Here is a 26,201-nt window from a genome sequence, read left to right as displayed (position 1 = left end):
TACTGCATATAAGATCACCTTTACTGTACAGAACTTTAAATATAATAAACCTGTTGTATTAAGCTTTATAAAAGAGTCCATCAGATGCAACTGGCCTTCAAATGTGCCTCTGCTAGGTACTTGGAAAACTGTATAAATAATCTTTACAAAACAAGTCTAACAAAAAGACTAAAATACACTGGAACTTCCACTGTCATCTCTGTGTTCCAGAAATACAACTATGAAAAAAACTCAATACATTAGTATGCCTATATCGACACTATGACAACTAACTCCATGAACATTCAGAACACACTTCGATTTCTTATATTCATGCTGTCACATTGGTACAGAGTGACAATGATTCCCAAGGCATGTTCAAGGCCTGCGCAATGAGATAGTATAAATATATGATTATTAATCATTTCAACCACAAGATATATATAACTAACTGTATTAAAAACATACAGAGTTGAGTGTTTACCAGTTAAAATTCCTTAGAGTACAAAGGGCAGTAGTTGTTATTGAAAAGGAAACAAAGAACCTATTAAACACAAAACATGTCTACAGCTTTGTCCTGATTACAAGACAGCCAGCAGCACTGCTGAACACATTTTTAAATTAACTTCTTATTGTTTACATGCACATGTTAAAGATTTGCTGAATATCTATTTGAGCGAGAAACATATTTAAAATACTTGATGGGAGTTCTATTATCTTGGGTATTTTTAGCCTATTTTCCACTCAGAGAAAGATGGGGGCTGGGTAAACTGAAGCATGGTTAATTTTATCCTGAGCTTGATGGCAGATCAATTTTATATTTCCATGGTGTCCACTCCACCCAAGCCCTTTGCCCTGCCCGTGTACATTATGCCCATATAATTAATTGTTAAGGTTGCTACTTAGAGCTGCACTTCTGTTGCTTACAGCTCATAAAGCAAGGTATTCTGGGTGAATGTAAACAAGGCAATCTTTTAAGATACATTTTCTGTAAATATGAAACTGATGTTGAAAAATGCAGTTCCCCAGATTACCTGCTTCAGTGGAAACCAAGACTGATTGGCAGGGAATACAATACATCACATTTGGAATCATTATGACAAAGATGTAATATTGGAACGTCCACCAGGGGGTGCGATGATTTTTTGAGCAGGGCGTCTTGCAATATGGTCATCTGTTTGAGATCCTAGAAGAGAAGGCTTAGAAATCAAAGGGCTACAAACAAGTGACAACCACATTGATTTAAATACAGGAATTATTAAATGAAATGTTTTTGTTCATAACAATATATATGGACACAGGTAATCAATAGCAATTTATTTGTTCTTAATGCATATTGATTTGGAAACTCAACAATAAAATACAAACAAAAATAAATACCTACACCTTTTACACTTTGGGACAACTTTATAAATAAGGTATGTAGCAGTGACATGACCAATGAACTGTATAATCTGTAGAATCTTGTAATTTTTAATTAAAATGCTTTTGAATTTTAGCAACCCTCCTAATCATCACTGAAGCTACAAACTATACTGATAATTTGAAGATAAAATTATATTATTATGTTTTCATGCTCAGAATGAGATATAACCAAAGCATATTTCAAGCTTAGTAGTGGGGAAACCAAACATGCTACAATACATAATGAGAACAAATTAAAAGGGTTAATTATAGGAAATGCTGTCAAATGCAATGAAAGACTGTATTCTAAGTGGAAGGAACTGGAAAATTCTAACTGGTTTCCTGGAAAGATCCTTAGCATACTAATTCTACGAATTTTTTGTCATGATTTGTTTCTCCATGAATAAATGGTTTCCAGATAATAACATTTTGGGACTTCAAGGATCCATGTGATCTCAGCCAATTAAGTGTAGAGTTTTATCAGTAACTGTATAATGTGGCATTTGCTTTCAAAATTCTTCTTAGCTATGGCAAACATGTTCATGCACCAAATACAGCGTGACACTAAGCTGAGCAGCACATGCATGATGTCTATATATGTCAAATGACTGAAGAAAGTGTGTGTGGTACTCCCGTGATTCAAATAAAACTCAAAATTGAATCACTGTGGCTAAAATAGTGGAAACTGCATTCCACTGTATGATTTTTTTTTATGTAGAAGTCAAATTTCAAATTTATTTACACCAGGATTTATATCAAAATTAACATGAAATAAATTTAAACCTACCATTGTGCAACTAGATATGCAGTACTCTTCCCTTTCCTAATGGCTGTCATAACAACTGGTTTGAATCTTCAATTCAGGAAATTCACAGGCAGTAAATCATTTATGTGAGTGTATGATGCCTTTATAGAGATGTGACAGTCTCCAAGCCATTGGTTGAAGCACTGCTGTTCTGAGCATTCATCATAAGATCTGGGTGACCATTCCTCCTTATATCCACTTTTAGCTACTAGTTTAGTTGTGAGTCTCCCTTTTAAAATAAAATCTTGAGAGATGATCTTTTCATCTAGCCATTGACCGTCTCTAAAACAAGCTACTGTACATGAGCATTTGTCATCTCACCTCCACTCTAGCCACAGTACTGAATTCGTCCATTGCTGTATCTGTGCTTAGTAATTTTCTCGTCTGTAACTATGATTCCTTCTCACTCTCTCTCTCCCCATCTGCCTTGACCTTTGCGCTTTAACCATAGAATACTACTTGATGCCTTTTCTGAGTTTGTTTGCATTTCAGCCATCTTCCTCTCATAGATTTCCTACATATCCAACCACTTATTTTATGGAATCGGAAAAGGCACTCAGGCTGAATTCCTGGCCTCAGTGAAGTTAATAGGAATTTTGCCATCAGTTTAAATGGGGCCAAGATTTCAACCTCTATTGTCAGACCTAATCAGTCTGATGCCTGTCCTTGGCTCCTTTGTCTTCTCTGTTTCATACCCATTGGCCACCTCATTTTTTAAATTCAAACTTGACATGCATCCTCTCTGGTATCTTGTGACCTACATATTTTAATATATTTGCATGGATAGCTTTCAACCACCCGGAAGAATTTTGTGTTGCCTTTGTATGTAAGATTCTATAGCTCTGCAAATTGTACTGTAGCAGGGAAAGTGATTTCTCAAAAGCAGCAAGGCAATCATCACATAAACTTAGTTGTTAATACAATTTGTCTTTTACATTAGCAGAAATTACTAATGCAATTCTATAACTTGATCTTTTTCTTCTACTTGAGTACATAACATAAGCTCTGACCCTGCCATTGAGCTCAATTTGAATGGACCCCTGCACCCATTTGGAGTTGCATTAACTTCAGCAGGGTTCCTCATGGGTGCACAAGTCTGCCTGCAGGGAGCTCACTGCAAGACTGGGGTATGGTTTGTAAACAATATTTGCACTTCTCAGTCAGTCTAAGCTACCCATGCTCATCTCTACCTCAAAATGCTACTGTACCCACTGAGCAAACTTACCAGACAAGCTGAATCCTGACAGATGCAGATTACGGACAGGAAGAGTTGGTATTTTGCCTGAGCAGGGAGCTATCCTTGAAGTAGGTGTGGGGGCTACAGCTTTAGCGGTCACTATGACATCATGAACTGGCCCATCATAAAGCCCCCTGGGAACACCGTGAATTTCAGCAAGCTGTAGCGAGATAGAGGATAAACATGTGAGCTGCTTCTGAATAAAATGATGAGAAATTTGAAGCTGAAATCTGTTCCCTTACTGATTGTTCTGCGCTCTGTCATACATATCCTGAGTTATTATTGTACGGTTTCACATAAGTTCAGGTTATTTGTTTCAGAAGAAAGAACATTAAATATTTGCTCTGGAAAATTATTTTACAAGGAGTCACGTAGGTCAGTTTTGGGCTCTATCATCCTTGTCAGTTTCCCATACAAAGGTCCCCTTCCATTAAATTGGCCACCCAGTGATGATATGGTATCCTGACTCCCCCACAATATAATAAAGAGAGATGAAATAGGAAGTGTTTCCTGTCAGTGTATCTTGGACACAGTGAACATGGTTCTCATTTACACTAAGGCCCCATTACATTGCTCTCACCTTAAATTACAATAACACCTGGTTTCAGGCCCCTTTACACTGCCAGAATTGTGTAAAGATGCCTTAGGGAAAAATCAGAATCAAGCCCAGTGTGTCTTCAAGGTTCTATCATTAATTTTATTACCATTAATACTGTTAATGTCTTTATTTTTACAGTGCCTCCGTGCATGCTGAGCACTGTACACTACCACAGAAAGATATTGGCCCGTCTCTGAACAGTTTGCAATCCAGTTGATTCTTCAAACCAGTATTCTTCACCTCCTAACACTGAGTTCAATATTTTCATCTCCAGGGTTAGACTGGCACTGGCCATGAGAAAGAAGCAGTGCATAATTTTGGCTTATTGGCAAAAGACTTACTGTATTTTTATTTGTTGTTACAGAGAACACACAAAAAAGGCATTTTTCCACCTCACATTCCATTCTGTTTTTCCTTTGGTATGTTGTGAATTCTGATGTGACACAACTCAACGGAACCTGACATGGCATGATTACAATGTCCTATTGCATCAGGTGCTACTTTAAACCATCCATCTTCTCGACTGGTAGAAAGATCTGAAGCTAGTGCAGAGAAATAGCTAAATTACCAGTACTCCATTCACATTATTACCTGTGGCTAGCTATTTCTCATCCCAAGCCACACTATGTACCAGTCATTTTATGATAAAAAATTAGAACAGAGCATTTAGAAAATAGAAAAAGGTTTGGGTTTCAGCATAATGAAGTCAGGACAGATACAAATTGTAAAGAATAACTATTCTGCATTTTAAAATAGCATTTCAGCTTCACTGCTAAACTGCCATGCCATCTGATCTTCCTCTCTGTAATCCTGAAAACTGTGTAAAGTTGATATCCAGTGCAATATTTTCCAACACCATTTTGGACCCTTTTCTCTCTCCAAAAAGCCAATGCTAGACAAGGGACCAAAAAAATGTAATGCAGACAAGCAGACTAACTACCCATAATATCAAATGTGACTGCCCAAATGAATTAATTTCACAAGCAATCAGCGACCACCTGATCTGATGCCCAATTATTATTTAACTCAGAGTCTAGGAACCTCCAGCTTCATGTGAGCAAAAGTTTATATTTAGCAAAGTGCCTTCCTTGGATGATGAAAAATGACACAATGTTTTTACTTTTAAACATAACATAGATGGAGTCTGATTGGTAGCAAATAGCCTGGAGGCCTTTTGTCACATCGAGTGGGATCAACCAGACTTAGCAATCGCTTATCTGCAAGTTAAAAAAGGGTGCAAAATATGCGGGGGAAATGCAGGTAGGAGAGCATACAGGAGCAATTCTTCATATTACAGGATAAGTGTCATTTTCATGGCCATACCAGAAAGTTAGGAAGGAGTGCAGGTGGGTGAGAGGGCAGGTAATATGGTCACTGCACAGATCATTGCTTCCACTCTAGTTTTAAATGACCAGAGATGGCAGCTTTAAAAGATAAGGCTAGCTGCCATGAACAGGATTAATAGTTTTTACAAGGCTCTGTCAGTTTCTTTGACTTGTTCTGCCTTCCACTGTTGTGCTTCTATTACAGCGATGAATTCACAGAGAAAAGAAAAGCTACAGTAAATCATGTCAGGTGGTTATTGCTGTAGTTGCCGATGTGCGTTGGTGTATTTGGGAGAAATGAACTGGTTACTGATACTTGCCCTCCATACTTCAAATAACATCCACATAACACATGGAAAAATGGAGGCGTGGTGCAGCTAAGAGATTATATAAGGAGCCACCAAAGGAAGCTAGTGTAGAATAAGTCTTATTGGTCCTATAAAATGAAGGAACTACCGAAAATATTTCTGAGCTTCTTGTATTGGCACCTTATCTATTAACTATTTACTTACATACAGAAATAAGTCATTCCTGTGACAGAATTGCCATACCAGTTCCTATGTTACCCCTTCTCTCAGTTGCCAGCACAGGGGATATGGTTAGCAGGAAGGGAGCAATCCAGGGCACAAATGAGCAACCTAAAGAATAAATCAAATCTGGAGAGGTATTGGGAACTCCCTGTTCCCCTGCAATCCTCATTGACTTTGACATTTTTTAGAATTTTCTCCAGTCTAAACATTCCTGGATGAGCACATACTTGCTACAATCACATACATGTAACAGATTTAAAGTATTTGTCCAGAAAACACTAATGACCAATTTGCACAATTGGAGGCAATAAGAGTTTGCCAACAATGGCTAAAAAGATCTGTGAGAAGAACTTAATTAATTTCATTATGGGATATATCCCCAAGTGTGGTTTCCTGCATTGGCTATTTGAAATAAAAATATCAGAGACCCACTAAGCCCGGGACATCTCTAATGAGAAATATCTACAGTTAAATTGTAAAAACGTTGCCATTGTTTCATTATAATGTATCATGTCATTCAGATTAAATATATTATTTTAACATGTTTTACCTTTCAAATTGAATTTAGAAGGACCATGTAATTAGATACATAATGCATCTTACGTCTTTGTACTTTTCCTGTCTACTCTCCTGTAATTAGTAGTAGATTAGTTTACCCTTGATTTTCCTTGAAGACATTCCATTTGCCCAGGGAGACACACCATACCTTATCATCCAATACAAACATTTTGATGCAACTGTATATAAAAATTTAATACAGTTTTCTTTTATTTTCAGATGAATGTGAATTACTAAGTGGTATCAGGTGTAAGAATTGTCATTTGAACAGTAACATTGTTTATGCATAAGCCAGGCAATGCACAAGAGCAGTTATTTGATAGTTTTACACCTTTTCAAAGCCTACAAGCAGATAACATCAATAATATTTTTACTTCTGTAAAGGGCCCCCTTTCCTTTCTTTGTCCTACCAGGAGGCTCTGGGATGCTGTAACACAACACTAATAGCAATATGAGAAAAGGGATAAATTAGAACAGACATTGTTTTCTTGCAAATAAAAATTCTCCTTACCCTGTTTCTTGCCTTTATTCTTTTATAAACAAAATCAGGGAATGTCTTTCTAGGAACAAAGCGACCAGACCCTTGGATGACAAAGAGGTTTCCATCTTCCAGCACAACTTTTCCTTGACTTATAACAACAGTAGGGGAACCACGACACTCTGTTCCTTCAAATATATTATATTCCACATTCTGACAAATCCAAACCAGGATATTCAGAGTTAGTTTAGGGTTAAAAACAAAAAAGCCATAAACCCACAGCCTACCCAATTATATACACACACAGTTGTGTAATACTTTCTTCCTGTATAATTAATCATTCCTTAAATAATCCTTTAGATTAGATTTGAAAAAATAAGGATCTCTAGCAATTTGGTGAGCTAAAGCAAACTGGAATGGACAAACAAAATTCACGAACATTTAGCACTAGCTAAACCACACACTACGCTACTTGTGAAGCAAACCAGAGCCCAATTATAGGTATGGATAAGTTCCAATTGCTTAACCTAAATCCCCAGCAGGCTTCTGCTGAAACTCACCTTGGACATCACGGAATCTTTTGCTATGTTTGTCAGGAAACAGCAAGTTCTCTAGCTGAAACTGGTTGAAAAATTCCAGTTATATTTTGTGGGAATTTTATTTTTCAAAACTTCCCATGGAGTTTTTTTTCTCTCTTTTTTTTTAAATATTCTCCCCACCTCCAAATGAAAAATCTTCTTCAGCTTTCAAAAACAATTTTTGATACAAAGATAATAATTTTTGGTTTCTGAAGAGCAAAAGCAATTTTTTCTTTATTGAAAATCAAACTGAAAACCAATTTTTAACTGAAAAACATCTGTTTCTGTTCAAACAAAATACCATAAAATTTCATTTTGGTCAAAAATTCATTTTTTGTCAAAAATATTTCAACAAAATGATTTAAACCAGTTCTACCCTCTACATTTTACTAATGTTACATGTAGTTTTACCACTAACCCTTCAAATATTACTGTGCTTCTCAAGTTCCAGGTAGGAATTCATTCTGGGATACCTATGAACTGGGAAACCCTAGAGAAGGTACAGTTTGAACAGACACAGAGTCTTTCCCCAGTGGAATATTACCAAAGAGAGAGTGACATGCCTATTTGGGACCAGGGATGGAGTAGGAAAGCTAGGTTTGGATCTCCAGTAAGATTTGTGTTGTTGAAAGATTCCCTTTGGCAAATGGCTTTTGAGAGTGGGGGTAGTTTCTCAGCTGGTGAATCATTTGCAGAGATAAGGGTAAAGAGGTGTTCCTAAGTAGCTGATATTCATCCCCGAGTTCCAGTTGGTGAAATGGGAATTTACCTGAGAAAGGGCTGAGTAAACACAGAGTAAGGACCCCAGGGTTTGTTCCAGTATGAATGGCCCCTACACAGCTGTCTGAAATGGAATCAATCTTGCTTCCTCTTTTTAGTTTTACATTTGAAAGAGTACAGCCCTTGCATTTATCCAACCCTTGGGGAATATATCAACAGTCCCAATAATTTGCTAACTAAAACAAACTTTTATCTCAATAGTTCTGTTAAATCTTAATTACAATCATAGCCCTTTAAATTCCACATGTTCAGCAATTCAAGGTTAGTCAGTGGAATTCAGGAGAAATGCTGGAACAGGAAATGTTCAGGTTAGGATTGTACATTTTTTTCTATGCCTATACAGTACATACTAATAGTATCACATTTACAGCAAAAGAATGGTCATCATGTATTGTTTTGCTACTGCATATTCGACAGCATTACTCTACATATTGTTGGTGCCATTGCAGTAAATGCCAATAACAAAAAGGATTTATTTCCCTCTTCCCACTGAGATTTAATAAACAGTTATACTAATATTTTACCCAAATCCTCTCTGTTTCAATTTCTCTCTGATTAAAAGGAATACATTATTTCACTAATACACCTGGCTGCAAAATCCTATAAAGAAAAAAAGAAATTAAATCTCACAAAATAATTTTACCAGATGGTGGGTTTTTGCTGAGACAATTTTTGTAGCCTTGGGATTCCATATAACTAGGTCAGCATCAGAACCTACAGCAATTCGTCCCTTCCTGGGATAAAAATTAAAGATTTTGGCTGCATTTGTACTGGTCACTGCTACAAAATCATTCTCATCCATCTTCCCTGAGGCCTGGAAATCAGAAAGAAAGGAGATTGAGAAAGGAAACCTATCACCAGAAAATGAGGTCTTATCAAAAGTGAATTTGCAATTTCGTCTAGAATTAATGATATTTGTACACAGAGAAGATCACACAATCTTGGGCCTCACATTTAATTCAAAAATTGGCTGTCCCTGCAGGACTAATCATTAAAGACTGTTATAATGTCATATGTTTGGAAACTGATTACAGCTCCCATTTTATAGTCACTATGTAGGTGCTCCTATGACACCAATACTGTTCAACACAACAGACACTGCATCCCACAACACTGAATAATAAGTGCACATGGTGAAGTGAGGCTACAGAAATGTCTGTGGCAACTACAGTGTATCATTATCATTCATTTGGCAGCACTTTCATCTACAGGACTCATTTCTCTCAGCAAGTACGGGGCTCACACCCAGAACTTTCTTTAGTTGATACTGAAGTCAGTCAATCTTTAGATTATATAATTTCTTGTCTTAGATAGAAAAATATCATGTTTATTGGAACTGGAGCTTTCTAAGTGTTATTGATCCTCAACATGCTACTAGGAGAAGGATACAAGAAACTGGAGGTACCAGAATAAAGTGCTCAGATAGTATAATGATGGGTGAGGTATAAGAACCTAGTCAGAGAGACAGGGCTCCAGTGAAGATGAATATTTTCAAAGGTGAACACTGTTAGTATAGGCTAAACCAGGGATCAGCAACTTTTGGCACGCGGCCTGCCAGGGTAAGCACCCTCGTGGGCCAGGCCGGTTTGTTTACCTGCCGCGCCGGCAGGTTCGGCCAATCGCGGCTCCCACTGGCCGCGGTTCGTCGCTCCAGGCCAATGGGCGTGGCAGGAAGTGGCGGCCAGCATATCCCTTGTCCCACGCCGCTTCCCGCAGCCCCCATTGGCCTGGGGTGGTGAACTGCAGCCACTGGGAGCCGCGATTGGCTGAATCTGCCGATGTGGCAGGTAAACAAACCAGCCTGGCCCACCAGGGTGCTTACCCTGGCAAGCTGCATGCCAAAGGTTGCCAATCCCTGGGCTAAATACTTAGTGCATCGTAAAACGTACAGCTGACATAACAAACCTGAAGAAGATGTTTGTGTTGCTCGTAAGCTTGTCTTTCCCCAACTGAAGTTGGTCCAATAAAAGATATTACCTCACACACCTTGTCTCTCTAATAACAAACTACACTCAAGATTCATTGTGGACCTGATCCAAAGCTCATTGAAGTCAACACAGAGACTCACAACTTATTTTGAGGGTACTATAATGTTGCAGAAATTACAAATGAACAAATTCCATATAGCTTGCCCAGTCCTACAGGAAAAGTATACAAATGGAAATTCCATTCCTTGCCTTTACAAAAATCTTCTGGATAGACTTTTATTTCTGATCACAGTTCAGACTGGGATAGAATATTCTTCTAAGGAGCTCTTTCAAGACATTTACATTCAAGTGTTACATTTTCTCTCATTAGCAAAGCTTTTTTAAGTAGCAGCCTAGATAATGTCACACAATAAGGCATTTAGCAATGTAAGATGATAATGTACCTCTTTCCCTTCCATTAAAGAAAATCTTGCTATTTTCTAAATCCTCATATCTGACAAAAATGCCACTTGCATGCACTTGCATTGATAATTCAGCAAACATTTACACCCATTTAGTTACTTACCACACACTTCTCCCAAATTATTGACATTCTTTCTTCAATGCCATTTGTTCCCTCTGGAATAAGGGTAAAGTTATCCTTTCCTACTGCCTTCTGCGCAGTGGTAAATGTGCAGTGGGCACTGCCTGCAACCTGCAGATCCCCACTGAGTTAAAACAAACCAAAATGCAGTTAATGGACAAAATTGATTGCTCAGATTGTATTGTTCAGTGTAATAATTCAGGGGCCTTTTCTATGCAACTATATACTCTTTAAGAGTGAAATTATCTCCTGTGTAGCGGGTTAAGTGTGACATAAATGGCTCATAGGTCTTGTGCTTAGCCCTCTGTGCAGCGGTGAATTTCATCCTTAGGGTAATATTTTCAAAGGTGTCTAGGTGATTTAAGTTCTTAAGTCCCATTGGATTTAAGTGCCTAGATGCTTTTGAAAATGTTACCTTAAATGCCTAGTAATTGCACTCCTTAAATCAGCATCCCAGTCTTGATCCTTGATCCATCCTTTTGGCCCTGACAGCCTTTCAAGAAATGATTCTAAAGGACTTTTTATATCAGGGGTATTCCTGGCTCTGGCCAGACCAAGGACAAAACCAGATTCTATATACCAGAATCTATTATAACTCAACAAGTCTGAGCCAGGCTGATAGGGATGGGACATGGGAGAAGGAAAGGAGGGAGCTGAGGTGGTTTTCTAGAATGAGGCTCTCTGGCGACATCTGTTCATGGAGCCTTGAAACACCCTTCCTGATTTATATCAAGGCTGTATTTAGATTGAATTATATGCATATTTTATTATCTGTTTGCGGACACTATTCCACAGGGAAAAGATTAATCAAATCAAATAAAATCAAATCTGTTTGCTTCCTAGAGTCCAGTCACACCTCTAGAGAGAAGAATTTTGTGAAATCTCAAAGAATACAAAATAATTCTCATCAGGAGACCTACTAGGGCAGAATATTCACTACCATAGGTAACCTTCTACAGGTCAATAGTCTCACTCTCCACAGTCTTCAGGTGTTACTTTGGGGCCTGATTTTTCCATCCCTACTCAGACTGAATAGTACTTTACTCGACAAGGAGTCCTGTTGAATGGTTCTACTCAGTGAGCTTTTTGGTGATGACCAGCAAAGACCCTAAGCCAAAACCCCAGATCCAGACAGTGTGGAACTGTAAGGAGATTAGATGAAAACTCCACTCTGCTCTTTGGGCTCCTCTCTGAGGTTGAATAATAATAACCCCAGGGATTGGGTTTTGTCCCACACGCCACTGTCATTTACGCTCCTTGCCAACTCACCATGATAACAGAGAAGTGAGATAATCAGATGTAGTAGGGTCAGGGCTAACTGGAGGGGATGTAACAAAGGCTGCAGCTTTAGCCCAATTCTTACTCCAGTAGTGTGATCCATCAGTGCCAAGGCTCGCTGTAATTGGCTCTCCATACACAACTGTGCCTAAAGAATAATAATGCTAATACATAATCTGAAAATATGTAACATGTTCCTGATGGTGAACTCTCTTTTCCCACAGTGCAGACAAATGCTCAGATTAGGAATAAAAGATGGTTTGAGCCAGTTTCTCTGTGTTTCAGTTTTCTGAATTTCTCTCAGCCAATCAGATTGGTACAAAGTTGAACAGTATTCCTTGTAAAATTACAAGGTACCAATCAGGAAACAGCCTTGGACAAACCCCAGAGTCCTATTTGGCACTATTTCTTGCTGAGAAAGACCCAAGAAAGCAGAACAAACACTTCAGGACATGGCTCCTTATTGTAATAGGGCAGGGAAAGTGTCTAAAAATCCCTCTCAGTGGAATACCAAAAATTACACAAAAACTATAGGCAAAATGCATGCTCTTGATGTAACTCCATTTAAATCAGTTGATTTACACCTGGGATAGACTCAGTCTTGTATGTTTATGACTGGATGTTTCTGTCTCTCACCTCTGTCACCCACGTCCATGCACAGTGGGCCAGATCCCCACCCCGGTTTGTGTAAATCAACACATCTCCATTGGTTTCAATGGCGATACACCAGCTGAGGATCTGTCTGAATTACTATATTGTAGGTATTGTGTTACCTTGTTTCCTTGGAGGAATATTTCTATTTCTTCCCAGTATGTCAGCAGTTTGAGTTCTCAGGCATTCCCAGGTTCATTTTTTTCCATTCAAAGCATGACAAGAGGTTAGAAATGAATTCTTGACATTTTTTTCCAACTCCACCTAATGAGACTTGTGTAGCAAAGTCTTCAGCCAATCTTTTCAACTCTTTTGAGTTCACTTCAGTGCAACTAATCTCCAGTACATTTTGAAAACTGAAGCTAACATCAAGTTTTGTGCTTTTCAGATGTACCTGAAATTGGCTAATTATAAACTCTTAACTCCCTTTTATTGCAGTATTACTCATGGAGACAAGTAAATAGTTTTTATTAGTATGTAAATGTGAAGTGGTGTTTTACCTTTTCGCTTTGCTTGAGCTATCACATCTGCGGCACCTTTGCTCATTACTTTTGTGACATACAACGGGCAGTTGGCTTGTTTTGCTATTGTAATTGCACGGTACACTGCCTCTGCTTCAACCTTAGGAAACAAGAACACAACCAGGAGACGTCTTACAACATCTCTTTTAGTTGAATGGACATGAATGGAGACTTCTTTAAAGCTCTAAAAATGTTCATTTGAGGAACTTAAGATATTACCTCCTCTGGGTGGCTAAGAACATGCCCCTCTGGCCCAGTAATTCCAAGTTCCAACAGTCTCTTTTGCTCCTAAGTGAATGTAGAAAAATGAGAAAAACAGTAAGTGATGGGAACAATCTAAAATAATGTGGGACTGGAACATGATGTCTAGAAGTACTTGAGGGTTATGGAAATTCCTAAATAATATCCTGGAATACCATTTATATCCATGACAATTACAGCATCTTAGCAGAGACTATGACAATAATAAACAAGACATTCCAGTGGGACTGGTCATACTACTCAGCACACTACACTCTAGTGATTTGGCAACAGATTGGCGGTGTTCACTTGCTCAGGAACAATTAAGCTATATTCAGTGATAACTATGTGCTTTTCCTGGGCTATTCATTCAGGCACTTCAAGCTCACTGTGGAACAGGAGGCTGAAGGCTGGGTAGCTCCATCACACAAGGCATTCCTATCCTTTTAGAAGTGCAGTCATCTTGAGGGGCTGGTGAAGTCCCACACACATTCCTAGTGACAATGATTTATGCAGGTCATCCCAAATGAGCATTGAAAAAGACTTTATTCCACACTGCACTGTCCAGCATTCTGTGTATCCCCTCCCACACTCACTTTCAGGGGAATGTTATCACCTTTATTAGTATTATCTTTTCATAGCCCTCAACGTATGGAGCCAGTTTTCTCTGTAGCCTGATCCAGTGATTAATTTGTAATTAAAGAGGTACCAGGGCTCAAGCAATTAGCTGCCAGGACTCAAGCAATTTTTATACTTTCATAACTGATACAGCAAGCCCAGAGGTGCCAGGGCTATGAACTGCCAAGCCTAGGGGTTCTGGGGCTTGGCACTGGAAAGCCCTGGCACAAATTAAACACTGGCCTGATCCCATAAGGTACTGAGCACATCCACAGCTGCCCTCAACTACTACTGAAGCCAATAGAGGTAGAGGGAGTTCAGTTCCTTTCTGTTAGAAAATTATAAGTAACACTGGAGAAACATCTCTGGGGCTAGGAACAAATGCTATATGTTCCATCAGTAAGCTGGGAATCTTGCCATCCACCAATGATATAGAGCTCCCTTTGCCAGCTCTGCAGAGGCCGCTAAAGATAATCTGCCACACTAGGAAAAACTTCACTGTGGGGCTCACCTCTTCATAGGCTTAGGGTGGCAGATTTGGCCCAGCCGCCTCTTTGTCATGATGGGGGGCAGCCAGGCCAAATCTGCTCCCATAAGCAGCTGCCCTGAAATCTGCCACCCTGGCCAGCTGCCTAGTTTACCTATTGGTAGAGAAGCCCCGGCATCTCTGAAAGAGGGGAAGATATACGATCCTAAACCTGTCATTGCTGAAGGGCTGACTACTGCCTGTCCTGGCCCTCAGGCCACTGTAATGTTTGTAAAGAAAATCTCATGTTGCGGGGAGCGGGGGAAGATGAAGGAAATGTTTCTTTAATAGGCTGTTCAGGGGCAGGAGGGAATGTGGCTGTTTGAAGCTGCTCACAGCATGGAATGTTGGAGGCATTCCCAGCAAAGATGGACTAGTGGACAGAGTGCAAGTGCATGTTAAATGCCATTTTCCCACAACTAATCAAATAGTTATAACCATGTATAATTTACCCCTCCTTGTGCCATCTTGGCCCTCTGCATCATATGAGGAGCCACCCAGGAGTACTTCCATTGTTTGCCCTCTCTCAGGGTTTTTGCTGGGGAAGGACAGCTTTAAATTGCAGTTGCTGTTGCTAATTATTCCCGTCAGCAGAAGCTGTTCAGGGGATATGCTGAATCAGCACATTCCTTGGCTTGTCTTGGCCACACCCCTTCTTAGCGAGCATTGTCCATAAATGTACCTGTGACGATAACCAACTGGATGTAAACAGTCAGCATGATGCCTCTGCTTTTAGTAAGGACTCCAGATCTCCTTCCAAGCTCTTCTGCCAATATATAATGTCACAATAGGCTTTGCTGCCACTCCACTCCCTCCAAACCTCAGGTAATCAGATTATCCTAAAGGCCAAATCCTGCCTAGTTGTGTGGGTGGGTGGACTAAGCAGGGAAGAAGATGTATAGAGCACCTTGCCCCTACTCCCCACATGCCTTAGCAGGGCAGAATACCAACACTGCAGGGAGCGCTGAGGAGAGAGACCAGCTTCTGCACTAGCCTACACTGAAGACCCAAGAAGGTTTGTTCTACAGGAAAATGTACGGAATTTTTATTTCTGTACCATCTCTATTCCCTTTTGCAGATATCCTTGAAGTTCATCTCCAGGGCGCTCATGTTTCGTTAACTCAGCCACTGAAGTCAATGAAAAGTTTTGCCAATAATTTAAATAGGAGTATGATCTGGGTGATACTGTGACTGGCAGCATGCACTAGTGGAACGTATGCTGATCCTTTTCACAAAAGTAGCCAGGCCCCCCCAGCAATGTATGCCTCCTGGCCAGCTTTGTACCCACCTGTTCCTGAGTTGGCAGGATGACTCAAATGCTGGAAGTGTGTCTGGCACTGCTCTGCCCCCTACTGCCTGTTGTGCAGCCACTTCATTTCAGGGCAGCATTTTGGCCTAAATTAATATTGTGGCTAGTTTTTAATTTAAATGGATACATTTACTATACCTCGTCAATTATGTCTCCATTTTCAGCATGCACTTGGGCAATGGCACCCAGGTCGCGAATAATGCTGAATATTTCATACATCTGTCAGGAAGGAAGGAAAGAATTTCCTAGTGTCAGATAGGTCACAGTTTATAAAAAGTGTAGTTGATTACTTTTATTGCATTTCAGTTATTCTGTGTTACCTGGGCATCAGTGCACTGGAGCTTGTCTTTATAAGCCATGAAAACTAGAAAGGAGTTCACACCTTTAAAAAAATAAATTACATGTGTATTTATTGTCACAGCTGAAAACAAATCACTCATGTCTACTATAGAGGGATTGAAAAGGTGGTGTTCAGATCTAGGTAAGGTTTTTAGACTAGTGTTGAGGATTGAGATTGACTCAAGGCTAGGGTTCAGATTTGGACTAAAGGGCATGAAAACTTGTTCTTATGAGATTTGGGCCCCAAATGTTGCAGTTCATGAAAGATGCTGTACTGACATTGGGTTTTGGATGCATTTAAACCAGAAGCAATAAGCAACCCATTTTTAGTTTTAGATCCAACTTGGAACCAAAACTTGGAACATGGATCTGAATCTTAACCCTTTCCACAATCCGGTTTGAATTCTAAGCTCCAATGCTGGCTCATTTCTAGGTGCTATATCTGAATCATTTTATTAATGCTGAAAGTACAGATTAAAGCCAAAAGCACTACATTCAAAACAATGTCCTTTAGTTATAGAACTACATATACAACACTTATGTATACTGCATTGCATAGCAAAATGCATAACTCATTTCTATCTAATGTGTACTCTGATTCATTTAGTGTTGGGGCCTAGCATGTTAATTTCTATTGTAGTGCTTTACACTGTTTTTATGTTGATAAAAACCACAATGGTTTTTAAATTATAGTCACACTATAAAATTCTCGCCATTTCATTACTATATATGGGTAAGTTTGAAAAATGTCTGGTTTCAGCTTTGAATAGCTGCTTCCTTAGCTACCACTGAGAATTTTAATGGAAGATTAATTAAAAATTTCTGTGTTAACTGACAAATTCTGTCCCTGAATGTAGGACTGCAATTGCCATTGAAGCCAATTAGATTTGTGTAGGCACGTCTGAGCGCAAAAGACAGCCCCAAATATGTGACTAATGCGACATATTAGTGAAATGCACTAATCCTGTGGTGGGTGAGTTCTTCATTAGACAATTATCAGAGGGGTAGCCGTGTTAGTCTGGATCTGTAAAAGCAGCAAAGAATCCTGTGGCACCTTATAGACTAACAGATGTTTTGGAGCATGAGCTTTCGTGGGTGAATACCCACTTCGTCGGATGCAAGTAGTGGAAATTTCCAGGGGCAGGTATATATATGCAAGCAAGAAGCAAGCTAGAGATAACGGGGTTACAAAAACCTGTAGGAAAACACTTCAATCTCCCTGGCCACACAATAGCAGATCTTAAGGTGGCCATCCTGCAGCAAAAAAACTTCAGGACCAGACTTCAAAGAGAAACTGCTGAGCTTCAGTTCATCTGCAAATTTGACAGCATCAGCTCAGGATTAAACAAAGACTGTGAATGGCTTGCCAACTACAGAACCAGTTTCTCCTCCCTTGGATTTCACACCTCAACTGCTAGAACAGGGCCTCATCCTCCCTGATTGAACTAACCTCGTTATGTCTAGCTTGCTTCTTGCTTGCATATATATACCTGCCCCTGGAAATTTCCACAACTTGCATCCGATGAAGTGGGTATTCACCCACGAAAGCTCATGCTCCAAAACGTCTGTTAGTCTATAAGGTGCCACAGGATTCTTTGCTGCTCTTTCAGTAGACAATGTCCACTGGGTAGATAGCCACGGGTTCTTATATACAGGAACTAGAGGTACAAGTTTTTGTGAAGGGGCTGTCAGTGCATAAGAAATACACTCTATTTTCAGTATTGCGGGCTGGGAATGTGCTGCTTTATTCCTATTATATTATTTATTATTATTTACACTTATTATATTACAGAGTGGCTGGAGAATGGGGAAGCACCCACTAACTAAACAAGAAGTAAAGTAGGTATGGAGCCTGGCTCCAACCCATAATACTCTGAGTAACCCAGTTAATGTCCACTTTATTACACAAGTGAAGTAATATTGCACAATCTGGCCCTGTGGGCCCAATCCTGAAATTCCTTACACAGATAAATCTCCAATATAGTCAGTGGGAGTCTTAAGAGTGTAAGGACTTCAGAACTGGGCACAATAATTTTGTCTTGCACTACCAAAGGAGGCTTCATGATGTTAGAGGGATGCATATTGCCCTAAAAAGTAGCTGATCTTTTTTCTTGAGTCAGCTTTCACTCTTGATGGTAACTAGGTTAGCAGAACACTCGTCTTTTTGTCCTTACCTTTGTCTTTCACTAGAGCTTCCAGTTCCTCTTTTATGCTCTCATGCCAGCGTGTGATGTCAATATGCAGGGAATAATCACAACAGGCTTTGTTATCAGCACACTCTCTCCATTGGTCATATGCAGCAAGCAGATTCATTCCAGAGTCAGGGAATACATGGTCAACTGAAGAAATATTGCAGAGTGTCAGCAGCCTTTATATGATGGGCTAACACAGGGACATTATTATAATGCCCATAAATATGCATTTGTCTAACAGTTTTCTATGGTAGGAAGGAGACATTTTAATGCAAATAATTCTATAATTAAAAACGAGGAATATGAAAGCTTCTGAACTGTGTTTAACTACCATTAAGACTGAGACAAAAACCAGCAAAACAAGTCAATTCCAAGTTGTGGCTAACAGTACAACCTGAATTCATCCCCTTGTGTCTAGATAATATGGTGTGTGCTATCATATACATGCAAGGAGCCAAATTCTGCTCTTAGATATTTGTGCAGCTTCCTTTGACTTTAGCAATGGCAGTCATGCATAGGTACTGTATTTCCCACTACACCTACCTATGCTCCTCAATAATAACCTGTGAGACCATTTATAGTTCAGTTCTGTGCATCCAATGAGTAAACACTGGACTGAACTGTGTGGTGGTTTTGTAAGATCTACTCGGGATCAGACTGAGTAAATCAAAATCATTTTTACTTTGAACCTCAAAAGTATTTGCTCTCACAACCCCAGAGCTGGAAACTAGTGCAATATTTGATTTCATAACCAAGTCACTTTTCTTTCTCCACCTACAAAAAGCATGGTATATAAATATAAATTTTCTGTGACCATCTGTTTTAAAAGACCCAGGTAAAAAGGTGCCCTGTGTATTGCTTACAATGATACAGGTGAAAGGGCCTCATAATAAGTAGAATCTTTATCTTTTAAAAAGGAACATATAACGAAAGCAGAGTTTATTAAAAGAAACTTAATACATGGTACAATTGTAACTAACCTGGTCAGAACTAAAGTCTCACTCCTGTGTTAACTGACACTGAGCAATCTTTTCACCGGTGGGACACCTCGTTTGCGCTTTGAAAGATGTACTTCTTAGAGTCATTGCAATGATGCTACTTACGTATCATGGTGGTTCCTCCTGCTAGGGCTGCTTTTGTGCCTTGATAGAAGTCATCAGCAGAGGTCATTCCCATCATAGGCATTTGTAGTCTAGTGTGAACATCTATTCCTCCTGGCATAACTAACTGGCCATAGGCATCAACAGTTTTGACACCACCAGGAACTATCAGGTTTTCTCCAAGTTGCCTAAAAACAGTATTAAGAAGTTCTACTAGCTTCAAATAACATTTAAACAAAAATGTATTAACTTCCTGTTGTTAAAAGTGAGTATGTGTGTGTGCTCATGTCCGTTTCTGTATGCTTTCCCACACTGTGCTGCCAATGCACATCAGTTTTGCTCTCCTTTGGGAAATGGGGGATAGTTGCGGTCCTCAGAACTCTAAGGGAGCTCTATGTTTCTCCCATTTTCTCCTTACTTAGATGCGCCTTCTCTTGTGAGGCCTCATATCACAGTCACCATCCTTCTGGCAACGGAAGATTGGATGAAATTTCATTCAGACCCATAGCTGTTGCTCTTGAGAATTGTGAGTCAGTCTCTTATCTCCACTTGCAAAGCACTGCCTCCAAAACTTTCTCAGCTCTAGGATGGGATCGAGCAGATCTGCATCTCCTGGATGGCAGTGCAGACCACCAATACCAGCCCCACAGGCCAGCCCATTTCAGGGCATCAATTGTGACCCCCAGCTCTCTTCATTCATGTAGTCCTAGACCACTCAAGTAGTACTAACAGTGACTGTAAATTTGACAGTAGCTACTATGGAAGTAAGATCAATAGGGACTAAGATCATTTTACTTGTTGCCTTCAAGAACACAGCTAGAACTCAAGAAAGGAAATATTCCTTTCAGCTTTTTCTTCCAATGCCCTATGAACTATTGATTTTTTTCCAAAAGAATATTTTGAACATATTTCTGAGAAAATTAAAGGGGTCTCTGGAAATGATTATCCATATTAAATTGCACCAACAATGTTAAGTATGGAAATTGTAATACAAAATATTTCTTAAGTAACTTACTTTATCAAACTGTCTTCCACATAGATATCAGCATAAAATGATTGATCATCATTGACGATCTTTCCTCCTTTGATTAGAAGCCGGTCACTCTAATGGAAAAAAATATGTTTCCCAATATTATTTTATTTAGAAGTTGTTTTACTCATTACAGGCCTTCATGCATAATAATCTATAACTGCCTGCTGCAGTTAAAGTCTGAGACAAAATATTTTGCATGTCTATTAGTCCAATTTAGTTTAAAAAATACACCCAAACTATTTCATATCAAAGCCTGACTGTATTCCACATACAGAAGTATAAAAAGTATTAAAACTAAAATAACATATATTTTACATACAAATAAAGAATGTTTTAACATCTTTAAATCAACCAGAAAGGGGATTTAATCTATATTTTTCACAGCACAAGCTTAGAGAACTGTATGCTGCATAGAAGATGTAAGGAGTAATTTAAAAATAATATATTAAGGCAAAGTTACAATAAAACATTCACATACTACAGTGCACATTACTTATTACTCATTTTTTCATTAATTGCACATCCACGATTCCCTTCACAGCTTTGCGTAGCTCTGCAAAACATTTTGTTCTCCACCCTCCAATATAAATGACTCCTGCCCAACGTTAACAAGCACAAGACCATCCTGCTGGTTTTGGAGAGGTGATGACCCTTTTGGTAAACTTACACTTAACTGACTCATTTTATATAAGTAAGAGACAAAGGGTCACTACCAGCCTCCTTCTGCAGATGTGGAGACCAGTTATTTATGCTATAGTCCCTGCATATGTGCCAACATTTAAAAAAGGGTTTGCAAGGGACAGCTGTGCACCTAAGCCATGGATGTGGGGCTGCTTGGCCTCCCCCAAATGCTGGTACTGGCAGATTTTCTGTGCCTTCGGGTGAATTTTAGCACTTATATAAGTGACTTGAAAATATCAATTTAATAAGTTATCATAACCTCTTTCTGAGGAAGGTAACAATTACTCTCCCTGTTTCACTGATGGGAAAACTGAAGCAGAAAGTTTAAGTAGCTGACTGAGGCCACAGATGAAGTCAGTGTCAGAACTGGGATTGGAATGTAAGTGTTACTTGCTCTCAGTGCTGTTAGACCATGCTGCTTCTCATGACATTGAGGTGCCTCATTCTGGCCAGTGTCCACTTTGGCTGCTAAGCTGTGGAGCCATCATATTTGCAGACAGCAGGCTGGGAGGCAGCTTGCAGCAGGCCTAGCAATATTAGGGGCATCCAAAGTGGTACTGCCCTTCTACACATGGCAACTGGTCTGAGGTTCTCACAGAAACTGAGGAATCAATGTGAGTGTCACAGATCTGAAAGGCCAGCTTTAGAGGAGCTAATGGAGTGGCTGTGATCTTTTGGGAAATCAATGAGAAATTTTCAGCTCTAGCAATTGATTTGTAGCAGTTTACATTTTCTAAGTTCTCTTTTCAAGGAAAAGGACTAGGCACCCACTGTTACAAAAGAAAGTGGAGATTAACTATAACATTTCCAGGTTCTCAAAATCAGATTTTCCTGTAGCCACGAGCTTCACAGATCCCAAAGGATTCTGACAATAGTCAAAGGATTCTTCTCTAGTCGCTGTCATTTTCCACACTGGGCATTTTAGATGCATAAGAAAATGTAGGATCAGGCTCATATTTTTAAATGTGAAACTCCAGCTGTGACCTCTACAGTGACTCTAGAGAACTTACTCCCAGGCTACAATGGCCACTGCTAAGGATTCTGATGCACATATAAAAATAATTGCTGGATGCAACAACATGTGACAATACAGTCTGGGAGAGTGGATTACAGGACCAGAGAAATGTGTAATTATAAAATTAATCACATAACACCACTTCTGGGCCTTGATTTTTTACTGTAGGTCAAAGGGGTATGAATAAAGCTATTAAACAATTTTGCTGTGTTTATGAAAACTCCAAAACATATTTCATTTATATTTCACAGCCCTTAATCTATTTTTCAACTATTTTTCTTGCTTCCAGGTCAAAAAGAGCCACCACGTTCACTGACCCAGGGGAGCTCTATTGGCCTCCTCCACTATGCAATTATACAGGCCACTCCCTGCTCTGAGAGCACACCCACTCTGTAACAACCACAAAATGCCAGATGTTCTTAACGAGCTTTTACTGAACTCACCAAGTCCCTTACAACCTGTCACATATACAGGCTGATTCTCTCTGGCTTACTCAATACGTCACTTACTCAATGAACACTTTTAAAGGGGACTCAAGATTATTTCTTCTCCCCTTGTGTGGCTCCATTTTAGAGCCCACCAGCCAAGAAGAAGAAGAAGACATGCTGCCCAAAGGTGTCTCCTCACCCCCACAAAAGTCCTGGCAATCAGGGTAAGGAGCCTCCTATTACAACAGTGATAGGGATCTGAGGGGTGGCACATTCCTCCACAACACAACAGTGATGGGAGATAGAGGATGGAGTGAGGCCCACTGCAATGAATGAGCATGAGATCCTATAGCTACAGTATTCTCGCTTTTTAGTATTTTGGGTTTACAGGCTGGACCAGAGGATATGGGTTTATGAACCAGGAGTAAGAAGACTATGGGGATCAGGGCTGATGGGGAAAGAAGACAGTAAACATTAAGTCCCCATTAAATATAGCAAATCATATGTTGTTTAATTTTATTTCTGTTAATTTCCAAATATAAGGTGGCGGTCCTGCAGAATAGACCCTTCAGACTCAAAGATATGTGTGTTTGCCTTTCTTTTAAAAAGCAATATTTGTAGTCTCTTAGGTAACATGGCTGCCCTGGTGTGTGAAAGGGAATAAGCAGGTGTACACAAGATCTGAGAAGCAGATGCCTATTGTTGTACAAAGGCCTCTTCCTGAGAATATAACACTGCATAAACCTTTCTGAGTTCAAGCCAGGTTATGTTCAACAAAGGACCACGCTAATTCTCCAAAGGGCTTTCATAGGAAGCTGGTAGTAACAAAGGCCTAATGTCAACCTCAAGAATACTCTCTCAAACTACTCCTGTTTTGCTCTACCCGGTCTGATTTCATTTCAGAACTAAAACCCACATCCCGTCTTGCTTAAGGAATAATGTATCTATAAATGATGCTTTAGAACTATATTTCAAAAATACTATTTTTTAATAATTGTTTTTTCCAATCACCCTAAACTGATGTAGAACTGGGCAAAAATATGGCCCGGCAACCTAAATTGAGGGAATAAATATATGAAATTCGAACAGACACTTTATCTTGGCACATAAGCAAGTCCAAAGTTATCAAAGTCCATGCTTAGTCAATCATGTTATTTTTTTATTTTCTGAACTCCTAGGCTGGGAGAAAAGATGTTGCTCTCTAACGACAGGGAAATATAAACCATTCAAACTGCTGTGTCCTTTGGCCCATCAACCCTTTATGAGGAATTACGGTCTGAAAAGGCATGAGCTAGGAAACAAGGGAGTGCCAGTTTCTTGGCAGAAATAAAGCAGATTCAATGGCCTGAATGATTTGCAAAGCTGCTGATCAACACACATCCTCCTCTTCCTCCCGGAGTCGGGAAAAGGCCATACTCTCAGGCTTCTCTGGGACTTGGCAGGTATCTGCAACCTCACCATGCGCATTGTTTTCCTAACTGTCCGAGCTCCTTTCTTTTCTACTGGGGCATGATTGTCTCCGCTGAGATCTGGGGAATGCAGCAGAGAAATATTTGCTATGGCCAGGCCAGGCCTCCTCCCCCAGCCGCCCAGACCCAGAGCCTGGATTACAGGGCACGCAGCACCGCCATGGCTGAGACGCAGGCATGGGACTCGCTAGAGAGCGGCTCCGCTGGCATCTCCTGCCGTCCCCAATCTTAAAATGAGCATGAAATAACCCCACCGGCCGCGCCTCCTTCTCCGCGCTGCCCGGGTGCGGCGCGTTTGTCCTTTCCTGCCCCCTTCCCCTGAACGCTGCCAGGGTGCTGGATAGCTTAGTGCGGCTCCATCGCCCTCCCGCCTCCTGCCTTGGAGCGCCCGGCCGATGGCTGCGCGCTGCCCCCGGGCTGCTGCGAATAAAAAGGCCGATCGGGGGCTCGGCACAGAGCAATGCCCTTCGGAAAGGAACGGGGAGCCGCCACCCCGCCAGGCCCCGGGCTGCCCGGGCCTCCCTCTCACCGTGATCCGGGGGATGTTCTTCTTGCCTTGGTACGACATCTTCCCGCAGCTGCCTCCCCGTTCCGAGCGAGCGCAAGGGGCAGCAGGTGCGCGGCGGGGCCGGGGTCCCGCCTGGCTCTGGGGCTGGCCGGACGCCTCTCCGCGGCGGAGTGGCCGATCGGGGGCGGCTTTTAGTGGCGTCGCCGTGCGTGTGCCTGCCTGGCTGCCTGTTGTTCTTGGAGAGCTCGGTGGCTCCCCCTGCTCTGGCCGCCCCGCAGCCTCGCTTAGCAGCTGCCTGATTAGCATTCCAGGCTCATGCGTCCCCGACAGCCGCCGCCAGAGAGGCAGCCATGCCGCCAGCCCGCCGGGGCCTTTCCCCAGGCACCAGCCACTTCCCTGCTCCCCTGGCACCGCGAACAAAAGGCGGCTTTCCCCGCGCCGCCCCCAGCCCGCCTGCCCAGGCCAGGGCCAGCAAGGGCTGGGCTCTCTGCGCCGGGCCCCCGGGAGCCAGGGAGGGTGGGTGTCAGACGGAGCCGTGCCAATGGCTCGTTGTTTCCATCCTGCAACTCCCTTTTGGCCCCATATATTTCTGTGAGTCTTTGGTCAGGGAAGTTTGTTCTTAAGTCTGAAGATTTATGCTCTGCCGATTTCTAAACCGCTTGATTTCATTTACTCCCCTGGCCTCTGGCTGGGTTTGTGCCCACGGAGTGTGTGTGTGTGGGGGGGGGGTCACCTGGTAAACCAAGTTTAGGCTTTACAGTTATTTACTACAAATCACTTGTCAGCACAAATAGGCCTTTCTTTCCTCTTCAAAGCCGCCTTCCAGCAATTCCCATCAGAGTCACAGGGAGTCGGGGCTTGTCCGCATCAGCACCCTGAGCTTCTGCCCCGTTAGTGGCCTGATCGAGGGCTCCACCCTGCTGCCAGTAAAGCACTCAAGCTCCTCCATCAACTGCCTTCCAGACTCGTAGGGCCTCTTTCCCAGTGCTCCCATTGACGTCAGTGGGTCAATGGTTTGGTTTGATCTCCAGCGCAGCAGGGACATGAAGTGGAACGTGGACCCCCTTGGCTTGGAAAGCCGCCCTGGCCTTTGGACAACAGGGGAAGGGGCACTGCATACATTGCCCTGTTCTGTGTATTCCCCCTGAAGCATATGGCATGGCCACTATTGGAAGTCAGGATACAGGGCTAGATCTACGGAGTATGGCCAGACTGATGTTCTTGTGACTGGGTAGCAGGCAAATGGCTCACTGGGTCTGTCTGTCCCTCTCTGTATAAAGCCTGTGGCAGTTCAGCTCTGGGCTGGTTTTCAGGGCCCAGGGGCCATGGATGGGAACACATCTGGGCTGCACTTAAAAGTCAGAGGCAAATGGGTCGCCTGACAAACCCATTAATCCTTTTGTAGTGAGAAGAAAACAAATCACTCTGCACCTGGCACCCGCTCCTCTGCTGAGGCTGCTATTGATTCAGGGGGATGAAATGGAGCAGCGCAGCAGATCCTAGAGCCCCC

At 41.1% G+C, this 26,201-nt stretch overlaps 1 protein-coding gene across 2 annotated transcripts; it reads right to left on the bottom strand.

Moving 5' to 3' along the window:
• DPYSL4 (dihydropyrimidinase like 4) lies at positions 1-25,088 on the bottom strand. Of its 2 annotated transcripts, XR_005583039.1 has the most exons (15): positions 24,713-25,088; positions 20,573-20,661; positions 19,561-19,745; positions 18,440-18,604; positions 16,247-16,308; positions 16,065-16,145; positions 13,453-13,521; positions 13,213-13,333; positions 12,053-12,209; positions 10,766-10,907; positions 8,916-9,086; positions 6,948-7,127; positions 3,414-3,585; positions 1,014-1,165; positions 1-364 (listed from the first exon to the last, which is right to left on the bottom strand). XR_005583039.1 is itself a non-coding variant. In XM_039482433.1 (14 exons), the coding sequence occupies exons 1-14, from the start codon at positions 24,995-24,997 to the stop codon at positions 1,074-1,076; spliced, it is 1,971 nt and encodes a 656-aa protein (XP_039338367.1). In that variant the 5' UTR covers positions 24,998-25,088; the 3' UTR covers positions 1-1,073. The 2 variants fall into 2 exon arrangements, 1 of the variants encoding a protein (XP_039338367.1); XM_039482433.1 differs by having other exon boundaries at positions 1-1,165.
• Between the last annotated feature and the right edge of the window lie 1,113 nt (positions 25,089-26,201).

Source organism: Mauremys reevesii, linkage group 7 (genome assembly GCF_016161935.1).
Source record: "Mauremys reevesii isolate NIE-2019 linkage group 7, ASM1616193v1, whole genome shotgun sequence".
In the NCBI taxonomy this organism is placed as follows: Eukaryota; Metazoa; Chordata; order Testudines; family Geoemydidae; genus Mauremys; species Mauremys reevesii.
This window is presented reverse-complemented; position numbering and strand designations above follow the sequence as displayed.